This window comes from Motacilla alba, chromosome 4 (genome assembly GCF_015832195.1).
Source record: "Motacilla alba alba isolate MOTALB_02 chromosome 4, Motacilla_alba_V1.0_pri, whole genome shotgun sequence".
Classification (NCBI taxonomy): domain Eukaryota; kingdom Metazoa; phylum Chordata; class Aves; order Passeriformes; family Motacillidae; genus Motacilla; species Motacilla alba.
In genome coordinates this window covers 11102877-11116879 of record NC_052019.1, presented here as the reverse complement: position 1 = coordinate 11116879, position 14003 = coordinate 11102877, and the positions used below count along the sequence as shown (strand labels likewise).

At 38.1% G+C, this 14003-nt stretch overlaps 1 protein-coding gene across 9 annotated transcripts in view; it reads left to right on the top strand.

Moving 5' to 3' along the window:
• The window catches only part of SORCS2 (sortilin related VPS10 domain containing receptor 2), a 538926-nt gene that overhangs the window by 302139 nt on the left and 222784 nt on the right, over positions 1–14003 (top strand). For all 9 annotated transcript variants that reach the window (XM_038134561.1, XM_038134560.1, XM_038134557.1 and 6 more), the window contains exon 3: positions 33–132. In XM_038134561.1, the coding sequence (XP_037990489.1) occupies positions 33–132 (100 nt within the window). The remainder of the gene's footprint in view (positions 1–32; positions 133–14003) is intronic.

Genomic DNA, 14003 nt, shown 5'->3' with positions numbered 1-14003 from the left:
AAGAGCACTTACAGATGTTTGATTTCTTTCAGGTCTTCAGATTTTGGGACATTATACACAAAGTTGAATCTACAGCCTGGGATTGCCACTGTTATTGACAATTTCTACATTTGTTCCACCAACAAAAAGAAGGTATGTGGCAAAAAACCATTTTTGTAGTGCAGGTGAGATTCTGTGACTATGTGAAGAGTGTTTTACAGGTTTTCACAATATAGGAAACTGATTTTCATGATTGTGAAGATCACCTTGGGTGCATTTGTGACATGCAGAAGTGGGATATTTATTGTTCCTGAATAGTCCAGACAGAAAAAAAATTACCTTGATGGACATGGAAACCTTATGAGATCATTCACTCATATGACTCCTGGAAATCAAGATTTCATAGTATTTTCCATGCAAATGAAAAAGGAAATTCTGTAGATTTTTACACATCCAAATGGATTCTAGGACTAACATCCAAACTCTTCACCTTTAATGCACAAGGTTCTTTGCATGTTCCTTTATATTAAGTATAGGGATTGGGCAGGCTGTCATTGATAATGATGTTTATCCTGTGTAGAACCTTAATTAAACACATTTTAAAAACCCCTCTCCTTGAAGCTTTCTTAAGAAATGTTCCTGCATCATTACTAAGAAACAAAACACTTTTCCTGGAGCCTGGAAAGGTTAAGTGGACTTTATAAGTGAGAGCGAAATGGACCCACTGAGTATTTACAATGGATGTTATACTAGAAGCAAAGGAACAATGATTATGGGAAAAAATCACAGTAACAGCCCTTCTGTGTCTTCAAAGTGCCCGTGATTTAAATGGCAAGAATTATGAATTACAATGTGCAACATAAGCACAGTGGGTCTTTCATGAAATTAGAATTTTCTCTTGATAAGGGCCTTTTAAATCCAGTGTAATACAGAAACACTGATTTCAGGTAGAGGCCTCTGATTGGAAGAACAATGTTTGTTGTGTTTTTCTGTCTGTTTTACTTAATCAAAAACCAGTGGAACTCTGTAAGGCTGCCTTGATGATTAAGTACATATTGTATTTCCCTTGAAATTGTCCCTGGAATTTTGTGCTCAAGCTGTGCTGTGTCTGAGATTGGTAATATATTTTTAATCTGCTGCAAAGCCAGAAAGTATTATTTTGTTTCTTGAGGTGGAACTGCCAACAAGCACAAAGTTTCTTCAGATTGTGTATCTCAGATATAGGATCTACTGGTGATTTCAAGTCCAAAAGAATAAAACCAAAAATCTTTACCCATTTCAGTTTCTGGAATAAAAGCTAGAAGGATGAAATGGATGAGAGCCCCATGGAGGAACTTTCCAAGCTCAATCAGCTACAACATCAAAGCCTGCCCAAACAAAAGGGTTCAGTGACAATATGATTGTGCCAGTTGTGTGAAAAAATAAACAGCAGTAAGATCACTGCTTTATTTTAGGCCTGAAAGACACACCAGAGTTCACAAGCACCCTCATGTTAATCCTGTCTAAGAAAAATCTATATTCTACTGAATTTCACAAGTTGAAGTTCTTAGAATACAAACCCCACCTAGTAAACTAATATGATATTGAGGGCCACCTGATACAGAAAGTCCCTTTGAGTCAATAGAAATGTGCTATTTTTATGTGAATATTTGCTTCTATGAAGGTGTTGTTTATTGGGATACAAACAACAAAAACAGCAGAGCAGAAAGGATTTCTAGGGCCTTTAAATGATGCCAGAGAGAGATATATCAATACATGGAAATACGCATACAGGCATGTGTGGTACAAAAATGATGAAAGCAGTGGGGTTGCATGTTTTAGCCGATGGCTTCAGGCTGTTCTTGGAGGTTTTGCAGTCACCTGTGGAAGGTAAGAGGGAAGTCTTCATGTTGTAAGGGCTTCATGTTGTAAGTCTGTTGTAATGGGAAACTTTAGGTGCTGGACCTTTGATTAGGGCATTAAGAGCAAGACTAAGTTGATCTCACACAAGTTATTTGGGATGATGGATGAACATATCTCCCTGTCTGTCTATTTCAGCACAGTTGCACTGGGGTGGAATAGAATATTTAGAACTCTGACTCCCTTTTCTGACCTGAGCAGAAGTCTCAGGGTTTTACTTGATCTTGATGTTACTTCAGATTATTATGGTGTGGGTTTTCTTCAACCAGTTCACATCTTTTAAAATGGGCTGAAAATGGAAACTGGAGTGCTGACTGCATCTACAGGAACTGAGCATGCACTTCAAATTTAAAGCATAAGTAGTCCCATGCTACCACTTAGCATTTAGTGTCTGGGAAAATACATGAAAGCAAAGATAAAATACATTTATAGGGATTTTTAATACTTCACATAGTAAAACGTGTTCTATGATTTCATTTCATTTAGCCATTGTTGTCCTCATCAGAAGAACAGATACTACCCATTTAAAGCTCATCATTCCCACCTCAGTATCATCAGGGCATTTAGCCACACCTGATTTAAGTTGTGTAGAATTAGGTATCTGGTTGAGCTCTCTCCCTCTACGATAAAAAAAACAAAATGAAACAAACAAACAAACAACCCCCCCAAAAAAACCAAAAACCAAAAAAAACCAAAAAAAAAAACCCCAAACAAACAAAAAACCCCAAACAAACAAAAAAACCAAACCAAAACAAAAAAACATCCAAAGGAGAAATATGGCTATTTCCAGGCAGTCCATACTGTTGAAATCATAGTTCTTTGTGAGAATTCTGTGAGAAAAAGGTTGAATTATCTTGTGGAGGTCTCTGTAACTGACTTTGTGACTGTTGTGGGTTTGAACAGAATCAAACTGTGGCTTCCTACAAAGACATAGAAAGAGATGGATCATGGGTTAACCCCAGCTGGCAATTAAGTACCACAGTGCTGTTGGCTCATTTCATCCACCAGTTCCCTCAGGGCCTGTGGATTCCTCTCGTCACGTCCCATGGACTTGTGCACCTTCAGGTTCCTTACATGGTCTCAAACCTGTTCTCCTACCATGGCAAGTTCTTCTTTCTCCCAGTCCCAGCCTTTGCCTTCTTTGATTTGGGTGGTGTGACTGGAGCTCTCCTGGGCCAAGAAACAAACAGGGAGTGGGAGATTATTTGTTTGTTTGTTTGCTTTGAAATGCAATTAAATGAAATAACTGCTGGAAGGCTCCAGTCTAGTTCTTGGGCTGATGTCATTTTTACAGTTCACAGTTTCCAGTTTACCAGCTCCTGGAGTGGCTTAGGCTTTCACTCAACTTGCCTCCACTCTGTGAGCTGCAATCATACCAGGCAGAGAAATGGACTTCTAAGTGAACTTTATACAGTAAATGTGAAATTGTTCTGGAAATTTTCTGTGAATTACTCCAATTTTCATTCTCTTAAGAGATATTGAAAATAATGCAGTTGATGAAGAAGTGCATTAGCAAAAAGTACAACAGCATCCTTTTCACACAGTACAATATGGAAAAAGGATGGTATAAAAACCCCCAAGAGGTTATGAGGTAACATATAGCTATGTTGGCAACTGAATAAGCTGGAGGAAGTATTTTTTCATTCAAAAAGTGGCACATTCCATTTTTCCATTTTGCTTTGGAAATGTGCCATAGCCTTCTATGAACAAGTTGTGGTGAGTAACTGTTCATAGGCATAACTCTTCTAAGTTAAGAATCTGGAAGGAGTTGTAGCAAGGTCATGTCTACACAATCTTTTGACAGTTGAGGTAAAGTCATTCACTTTGTGTCTTTTTCTGGCTGAAGGTAGCAGAACTCAAATGCAGAAATTGTGTTGCTGCAGTTACCAGATTCAGTTCAAGCTATGAAACCCAGTTTTGACAAGAAATGATGGCAAATCTCTGAGGGTAGAGCTTTAGAGGGCTTTGTTTGTTGCTCTGAATGGATCTTTCTGATGGAATAATGGGATTGGAGGTGTGAACTGTGGCTGTATTGTTTGAGAGGCGGAGTTGAATTGCAGTCAGCAGCTGCACAAGTAGAAAACTTTTTGACCTACCTGCAAATCACCAAGTAGGATCATAGATCATCACCCTAAATGCTATGAAACAGCAGAGTAATAGGCAAAGTCACACTCTAATTAGTTCATGCTTCCTAAGGATGCAGTAATATTTGGTTTGCATTCTGTCTGGTTTTAGTGTCATATAAAGCAGCAGCTAAAGACACTGATATGGTTTTGGAAAGCTGTAGGCTAGTGAAGGGGTGTTCTGCTATGTAAGCTCTCTGGTGCTAACTTCTTCATTAGAAGCACTATTTTATTGATCTGCGTCATAAAATAGCCTTTCCCTATGCAGTCTTGAAGGGTTGTGCAGTGATAAGGGATGTCCCTGCACTTTAGACAACAGAATTTTTGTAATTATCTCCTTTTCAGTAATTAGCACATGCTGGTAGCATCAAATGGTGCAGGAAATCCATCATGTACCATGTGCAGAAAATGATTTGCTTTCTGTTCTCTGTTTTCCAAACCAACATTTTAATTGTTGGGAGTGTGATGTGATTGGTTTATAGAGTATGGGATTAAGGCTTCCATAGTGTCAATCTGGAACCAGGTGAACAAAGTAAATTCTTTCTACAGAAGAAAAAAGTTAGCAGAACTTAGTTTCACTAAGCTAAATTATCAATAAAATATTTAACATTTTTTGGGCATATATGCTGTTGGATGTAGAAATTACATATTTGATTTTATGTAGTGTTGCTGGGGAGGAGTTGAATGAACACACTGATCTTTTTCCCTCACATTCAGTGCACATTTTAATTTTAATTCATGCTAATGCAATTGGTGCATCCATCCTTCTGTTTATATGCTTTTGGAAAACATGCAGCTAAGCAGTTTATATTCAGACTTTTGATATTAAGAGAAAATAGGTATTGATTGTGATACACTACCTTATTAGTTAAATGAGTTGAACACTTTCATTTCCCAGCTGTCACAATAACCAATACCTGCATGTTTTTTCCAAACTGAAAGACAAGGTGACAAATGTATTCTTGCTTGCCAAACAAGGCAGAACACTTAAGATAGTAATAAGGATATGGGATTTTTATACACTATTTTAACTCCTGATAATTTAAATAGTATGAATTACACTTTGCAGAAGAGTATTTGCCAGAACTATAAAAGCACTTCCCGAGATGCAGTTGTTTTGAGCAATGTTTGTAAGCACTTACAGGTAAATGCAGTCCTACATAATTTTGACATTTGTCTTTCAGAGCAGAACAATTGGTTGTGGAATTTGCCAAAATGCAGCATGGCTACATTCACTTGTAAGGAACAATTCTACTCAAGTATCAGTTTCCTTAGAGACCATGCCAGAACATCTGCAAATATAGAGAGCAAAATTACCTTACACTTTTACTAGTAGTCAGGTAAGGGATATTCCTTTCAATAAGATAAGCAGTTACTTGAAGAACATTTCACTGTGAAATTACAGAATATGAGTTTGTATGTTGAGATCTCTACCATGATGTGTTCTTGCCTTATAAGCAGTGTCACCATTCCGTTTTATTCCAGTGATGCACCATCAGAGCACTAATGTGACCTGACTGCATCATTTTGCTTAAGGCTTAAGTCCATGACTGTTCAGTTTGTCTTCAGGTGTTCTGGATACTACCAGAAATATGCCCAATAATTGACTCTTTTTTTTTCCCCCCGCCCATACTTTGCTGTGAGAGGCAGTCCTGGGCAGAAATCCCAGATTTTATTCATGCACAACTGATGAGCAGTTGCTTTGTTGACAACCAGGAAGCTACTAAATGCAAATGGAACTCAATAGGTTAAAACAGTCAGAGCTTTCATTGAGCTGTTAGGTGAAGTCACAGTCCACAGCAGAGGTTCATCCAACACTACCAAGCCCATGACATATATGGGGAGGATTTGATGGATGCTGTTTGATGGGGTGTGACTATGTATATGTGGAAAAAATAGGATAAAGCTTTGAGAAACAGAGTGGAACTGTTGAAAATTAAAGCTGTGGATGAAACAATGGCTTGGGATCTGGCTATTAAAGAAGTATATGAGTTATTTACTGGCTAAATGGAGGGTAGGAGCCATAGCTTTCCAGCTGGACTGATTTCTGCTATGGTTGAGAAACCAGGACTTTTTCACAATTTGTATGTAAACAGGGCTGCATAAAAAAATGTGTAACTCCTCTGTCATTGTCATACTCTAACTCCTTGTAACCCTTACAATAAGTGGAAGGTAGGAGCAGTATTCCTGCTCTGTTTGAGAATACCCTTTTTCCTAAACAGATTACGAATGCATTTACCTACAGTGTGATGGAGAAAGGTTCAGTTTTGTTTCCATCAGAACTCTTTCTGTGCATTTCTCCATCCTGTTCTTGCATGTGCAGAGCTAGAAGGAATCCCCAGCTCTTGTTGATCATGGTTTGATCTTGTTGATCATCACAGGTTCGTCTTTGAATATCCTTTTGAATACGTACCTACTAAAACATTGAACCATGCAAGCTGAAGGTGTCTCTGAAATTTTCGTGTCAGTTCTGCTCTCTTGGAGCCCATAGATATTCTACAGTCCAGTACCTGAAGTACACTGTCATTAAAGGCTGCAATTGATATTAAAAAAAAAAAAAAGGAAAGCAACCCACAAAAATCAGCCAAGCGAACAAACCTAACAATACAAGTGAACAGCAGAATGCCATGACCAGCATGTAGGTTTCCCACAGTATATGGGTATGTAGGATAATTGCCCATCAAGGTAGAAGGTGTGTGAGCTAAATGGCTGCATGCTTGAACATTTTGTGTTATTATTCTGTCCTAGAATTCATTTTATGCTTAGAGATCTCAATTTAAGTTTTTGAGACTGACCTTCCACTGTGATTTTGTAGCCTAATGTACAACTTTTTGCATTCTTTTGTGCTCAGGCATACAATTATTCTGAGGAAAAATAGGCCTGTCCTTACGGTGCGCTCATTATAGATGCTTTTGTTCTGTTTTTATGAATATCCTGTCTAAAACTCATTAGTCATAAAAGCACACCAACAACTACCAAAAAGACGTGATGTTAAATTAAGTTTACTGTAGTGAAGCCAAAAATAAAATGACTAGTTGGTGGGAGTACAACATAAAAAAGATTTATGTGAAAATAGAAAAGACCTCCGAGCAACTGTTAAGAGACCATTGTGCATATGATTCTGCTCTTGAGAGACATCTATTTCCCTGCCAGTAATTCTGGAAAGAGAAGGATTCCAAGCATCGTATTTTCAGCAAGGTTGTATTTGCTATTATGATGAGCAGGGGTCATTGCTTGGAGAAATAGAACAGCCAGTGAAGAGCATGCAGCAGAAAGCAGGTCTGAAGCTGCCCTCAGCACCTGGGGGAGGGTGTGCTGCTGAGGGGTGGCTGGTCAGAGGGAATGGGAATGCACAATATTCCATGCCGGGGGAGGGTTAAGATCTAGGATTTTGATTTGCTATGTCTAAAAATAAGGGTAATTTTGCAAAATTTAGACCAGGTTGTTGTTTCAAGCTCATTATTTTAAAATGTAGATTCTTAGGCCCAAGTCTAAATTCGAGCCAGAGAAAAATACAGAAGGGTTCAGAGATGTGGATTTGCTGTGCAGGACACCAGGCAAGCTGTGTGTTTCCCTTGTCTAGCCTGCCCATGTGCTCATTGACCTGAAAGTACTTTTCAAGTCCTTCTCTGCTTGAGATAACAACTAAGGGAAAAAACAAACTCAGATAATCTACCACAACTATCTGCAGTAGATCTCCAGACATGAGTGAGACCTGAATGAGGCTTTTCTCCATCATGGCAGAGAATTTAATGTGTCCTAGCAAAAGCTACAAAAGTCTTCTAATCAATAATTATGAGGGTCATGCACATCTTTTTTTTAAGGCTATATATTTCCAGGCAAATATCATCCTGGAAGATTTTCTGATGCAATGTGGAACTCGCAGAATTAAATATAACAAGGAGGCAAATCATAACATATGGCATGGTGTCCAAAGGAGAAGGGGTCCACATGAAGAGTGAATAGAAAGTTACTCAATCTGCATGAATTCTGTCACAGGTAAAACAAAAAAGGAAAATGTGCTGCATGAGTGGTGCTGAATCTTAGCAAGACGGAACAAGAGAAAAGAGAGAAAAGGAAACTAAAAAGAGAAAATGGTAAAGAATTGATAACAAGCCTCTTACTGTACTCAATAAATATTTAGTTGGTCACCATCTGCTTGGATGAAATGGATACAGAGAAGTCTATAGAACAGAGTCAGGTTTCTGTTGAACTGGCATAGGCAAGATGAGGCGTTTTTGTGACCGATTTAGATTATTGGTATCAATTTCAATAATCCTGTATATCGAGATTACTTTTGTCTAATTATTTACTGAACATCCCAACATGCCAAGAGGCTGTATCATGTTCCCCATGTTGCAGAAGGGAAGAAATTTGGAACTCTTCCATCTTTAATCAGAGTCCAATGGCAGGAACCAGGAGGTCTGTGCTAAGGAGATGATGTGAAAACTGCTAAACTCTAATTGACAAGAGATGAGTACCTTTCAGGAGGTCTGCAAGGACAGTGAACAGTAGGTGTATTCCGCAGACAGCCCCAAGAAAATAATGGTGTGGAGTGTTTGAAACATATTCATCATGCCTGCTGCTGGATCCTGGAGCCCTGTGTGTTTCCTTCTCATTTTCCCAGTGTTGGAGTGGTGGATGAGTTTCAGCATCCACACCTCATGCTATGCTAGGATTGTCCCATCTACTGATATGTCAAATCCTGCTTCTCTTCACCACTGCTTGCTGTTCGACTTCCCTTGTGCTGACCACAAAGGCTTCCCTGGCTCCCTCAGTAGCAGAGATGCAGCAGGACTTTTATCCCCAGAGTTGGTATGGAAGCACAGTGGAGATGAGCAGGGTTTGAATGGTGGCCATGGCCATTTTGCAGGGCTGGCAGTGTGCTCAGCCCCCTGAGAATCCCTGAGGCTGCTGCCCCCCTGATCTGGCAGTAGTAAAACTGATGTTAAACCAGTTAACTTCTGCAATCTGCCTGTCATGCCACAAGCAGGACTTCTAAACTATTGTGGAAATTAAGTATTCCAGTGAGTTTGTTTATTCCACTCTCTTTGTGGCATTTACTAGAAGGGATGAATGTAACTGTTTGCTTACCTGTTTCTAATTCTGAAACGAGCCCTGACTCCCAGTAGCCCCAGCAGCCTGCAGCAGCAGCAAATGTCTACTGATAGAACAGGACCTGTGTGGCAAATATGTTCTAATGCAGCCTGCACTTGTGTTTGAGCACAGTCAGCAAAAATTCTTGCAAAAATAAAACAGGATTTTAATTATTTTTTTCACACCATGTGTTTCTGTCAAAGAAGATTCTTTCTCCTGGAAACTGGAATCTCATATTCAACTAAACCATCTCTGACGCCTTCTTGATGTGGTCTCTTTGGGGCTTGTACTAGAGACAGATTTTTTACATCTGTGAGAGTAATGCACTAGGTTGCTGCCATCCCTTCATAGCAGAAGATTGCTGCGGTGGATTCTCCTTAATATTGCCTGTTTGGTTTTGAGGAGAGATCTTCTGCAATCTTGTTTAAGTTTGTGACTATCAGGTATTTCTCTCTTTACTGTTCTTTTGGTGTTTGTTTTTTTTTTTTTTTTTTTTTTTTTTTGTATCCTTTCATCACCTCTTTCTGCTTTTCCATTTTCCCGTCTCTTTCCAAAACTCTTTCTACTTTTCTTTCTTCCATTTTTGAGCATTACTTCTTCCTACAGCTCACACATGGATTGTGGCTCAAATTAAAGCTTTTTCTTTCATTATTACAATTACTAAAGAAAAATATTATTTAGAAGAATGTAGCTAATGGTCTATGTTTTTATTCAAAAATCACAGAATTCTTGGGATAATAATAATAAATCTGCTGACACATCCTTAACTATCATTCATGAAACAAATCTCTTCAACAGTGTTGGTAGGATGATTCAGTCAGGGAGCTGTTAGCCAGCAGACCTGACATCAGTTTCTATGACCTTGGGCAAGCCTCAGCCTCCTTGAAGCCTGACTTCCTATTGCCTCATACCTTGTAATGGCATTTTCCTGGTGCAAAACCACTGTGACATGACATGATTTGACACCCTACCTTGAGATCAGTTTGCAAGGTAAGGTTTTGCACAAAGTACAGAATTAGTCTGGTTTAGTTTCCTTGTTTATAAACTTAAGACCAAAATACTGAAGTCTCTAGATCACCTGTGATCCCTAAATAAGTGCTAAGTATTTTTATAAACCCATTTCAAGACAAATGCACATTTATCAGGTATTTTTTGTGTCCCACCCACCCCTGCAGTATTCAAGAGCATTTTAAGAGTTACAGCATGCTGAAAATAATTGTTTTAAGTATGTTTCTGTATTTTTTAAGCTTGTTTAGCTTTTATCAGTCATGGCTGGTTCAGTACATAGGTAGTAAATTGAATATGATGGTAATACTTGTATTCTCACTGAAATGAGAAAAGTCAGCTGTTTGCCCCAAATAGAACAGGATTAATTTTTACTCCAATTGCTGGATCTACAATTTATAGCTATATTATTTTATTCTTGGTCCTCTAAGCAAAATTAGCAGTCTGGGTTTTGAATTGGCTTTCAAATTTGACTAAGATGCTCTCATTCTTTTTTAGAAGCACGAATCTGTGCAGGGAGGCTGTGGGAAGGAAGTGTGTCAGGTAGCACTAGGGGATTGCGGGTGTTTGTCTTGTAAAAACCGCTGCCAAAAATGGATGACTGCAAGTTGCATAAAAGCTGTGCTTTCAGTGTAACTATGACTACAGGAATCAGCCTGGGATCCATGGGAGTAATCAAACATCTCATATCAATTTAAGATAGTAAATGCACTAGAGTAGTTTTTTAGTGCTAATATATTTCCTGATTTTTTTGTTCAGCCGTACCCATGAACAAATTTTTTTATAGATTGCATCACTCTGTGTTTAAATGCTTTTACAGTTTGTTTGGGATGCAGTGCTGGCAGGCATAAATTAGTGAGGTTTGCCTAAAGGTTCCAGTCTGTCCATGAGAATAATAGTATTTCACACTTTGTTCTTTCCGTGGGCTCCAGGAAAGGCAATGGTTCTCTTACCTGCTGCTGCTGAGGATTTCAGAAATGCTTCTCTGCTCTGCAAAGTGCTGTAGCACAGGAGCAGGAAGTCTGCATCTGGGTCTATATTATTCTTTGTACATATTTGCTATGTAAGTCTCAGGGATACAGGATTTCTGCTGGGTTTTGGGGTTGCAAAGCAACAGCTCCTCAGAAACTATTATGTGCTGTATATTATTGTGAGGCTCAGCTGTAACTTTTCACTTGACTTAGGCTGACAAAGTCTATAAAAGTGTCCGTTCTGGAGTAAAATTCCATTCAGGAGGTACTAATGTATTGCTTGGTATATTGCAGGACCATATTAAAACCACTTGTGCACTGTAGTCTGCCGTAAGATCTCATAATTTTACGTGCATGTGGATGACTTGGCGTCTCCTGTTAATAACTTTGGGAATTCCGGAGAGGTTATAAGATTTCCCTTTTACAGATGTGGAAACAGAAAGTTGTAAATTACTTGCATGGGAAAGAAATTAGAAAAATTTAATAATATGCCATGCTTCTAAGCCAGTCTCTCAACTTGAAGACTAGTCTTGAAAACTAGTCTTTTTCATCACAACAAAATATTAGATTAATTAAATAATATACATTATTACCAGTTTACAGGGGAGTTTGGGCTTGTGGAAGATCTATCAATACCATAAATATCAGTAGTAAAATTTGTGAAAGTATATTTTGATGACCAAAAAAAATCAGAAAGTTCGTTATTTCCACAATGAAAGACTAAAATTTAGGAAGTATTTTCAATGGTAAGATCATAATTAGCTTTAAGAGGCATGAAGTAGATTTTTACACTTTATGTTGTCTTTTAAAAAAGATTAAATAGGTGAATGCACATAATTTGATTAAATATTAATCTATCTGTTATCTAATATAAAATATGTCTAAGATGAAAGATGTGACTTCTGAGCCAAATTTCTTAACTTTGTAGAAAGCTACTCCATGAAGATAATGAAAGTTTTAAAGCTTTTCTAAAGTGTTTGAAGCAATTTGAACTTCATATTTAAAAAGATATACTTAGAAATGAAGAAGAGAATTGAACTCACACCTAGGACCTTAATTCTAGATACTCGCTTGGAAAACATTGCCCCTGTGTTTCTGCACAGTTCACAGAATTCAATTTTTATTAACACTTGTCTTCTATAAGGCGTTTACCATGTCAAGTACCATTACCACATGGCTGTGAAATTTTTACCAAGACTCTGAAAAGTTCTGAAAAGAAATATACATCTTGACTTCCAAATCAAAATAAAATTCTTGGAAAAGTGTTGATGGAACTAAGATAAGGAAAACCAATGGGATAAAGTGGAATATTTTGTTGAGGTTATCACCCTTTTAAATGTAGTGCTTTAAAATTATGTCAAGGTTTGCTAATAAAAATAATAAATTTTCCTAATTAAAATTAGCATTTGGCTTGGGAAACTAGTCAGAATTAAAACGTGCACTGTAAACATTGCCTTTGCTACTTCAGCATTTTCTGGCCAAAATTTATTTTTTTCTGAAAGTGCCTTGACACTTTAATAGCCTGGTAAGTGCCAGAATCTTACACATTTTTTACTCTGATAGCTGGTAAATTTTTGACTTACATAATATTTATAACTCTGAATTTACTTCCAAGCTATAAGGGATACTGCTTTGCTTATGTATTTTTCTTTTTTTTTTTTTTTTTATTCATTAGTAAGGGCATTATCCTCTTCCCCCTATTTTTTTAAAACTAAGATCTTAAGTGGCAAATTCATTAGGCTGATGCTCACAGTGTACAGGTGACACTGCTGTGGTTTTCTGTCTTGTGTTCAGTGGTCCATGATTTAGGTAATTGCCAGTTATTTATCTCTTTTGAATATTTTCATAACACGCTGTGTTTTGTTCGTGATTTTTTTTACCATTTCTTTTGTCTGTTCTCTGACAAAAGAAACTACTGCAGCATGTCAGTGTTTGAGGTTGGACACTTTGCTGTTCCTTAACACTGCTCTGTCACCTGCCACAGCATTTAAGCCACGTTCAGAATATCACCCAGGAAAAAAAGAGACAAAGTCTGTGTTCATGATAGCAAATAAGTTTATTTAAAAATCAGCAAATGATGTAGTGACAGAACGCCATAGTCCCCTTCCTGCCTTCCCGCAGCTTCAGCTAACAAAATTACCCCAGAGAGCATTGCAGCTGTAAACTGGCAGTGACATCTACTGTGGCTTTTACCAGAAATCTCCAAAAAGGTCTATTCTCAAGGCTGTAGGCATTTTTGGTAGATCTTAGGAAAATTAAGAATAATATAAGAATGCACAGTAAATTTTAAGTTTACTTTTAAATCCAGTAAATATATGTTGATTGCTGCATGCTAAAATGATTGAAGTTTCCAGCTTATTTTCATTTCTTAAGGAATTACAAACATCAAGCAGAAACCTTCAATTTAGGCTTGCCCAGCTCTGTGGTGGTATGTTATGTGGTAATCAGATGTCCTCCAGTTTGATGACCTTTCATCTGGGCTTGTTGTTTAGCAGTGCACAGTGCTGCAATCTGGCCTTTCATGTGGTTTGAGTATTGAATTTTCAGATAGCAAGAACTGGAATAGTAACCTGGGGAGGTATGGCATCACTCTGACCTGTTTGCTTTTATTCCTTGTGACTCTAGTCAGCTTCTGGGAGTGGTGGGTTGATGGAAATGGCACATCTCTCCCCACTTTCCTTTTGTGAAAGCTCCAAAAAAAAAGTGTTTCCCTAGCATCTCTTCCTCAGTCTTTCCATTCCAGCTTATTTTCATTCCAATTCTCTTTTTGTCCTCCCACCCTTCCAGTTGACCTGGAGGGAGCTTTTCCTGGCACACCAGGAGAAGCAGCAGCATTCAGCTCAGCCTGTATGGCTGCGCAGCCTTGCATGGACTAGTGCTAGCTACTGCAGCACTGAAAGCTGAAGGAGTTGTACCGTGGATGAAAAAT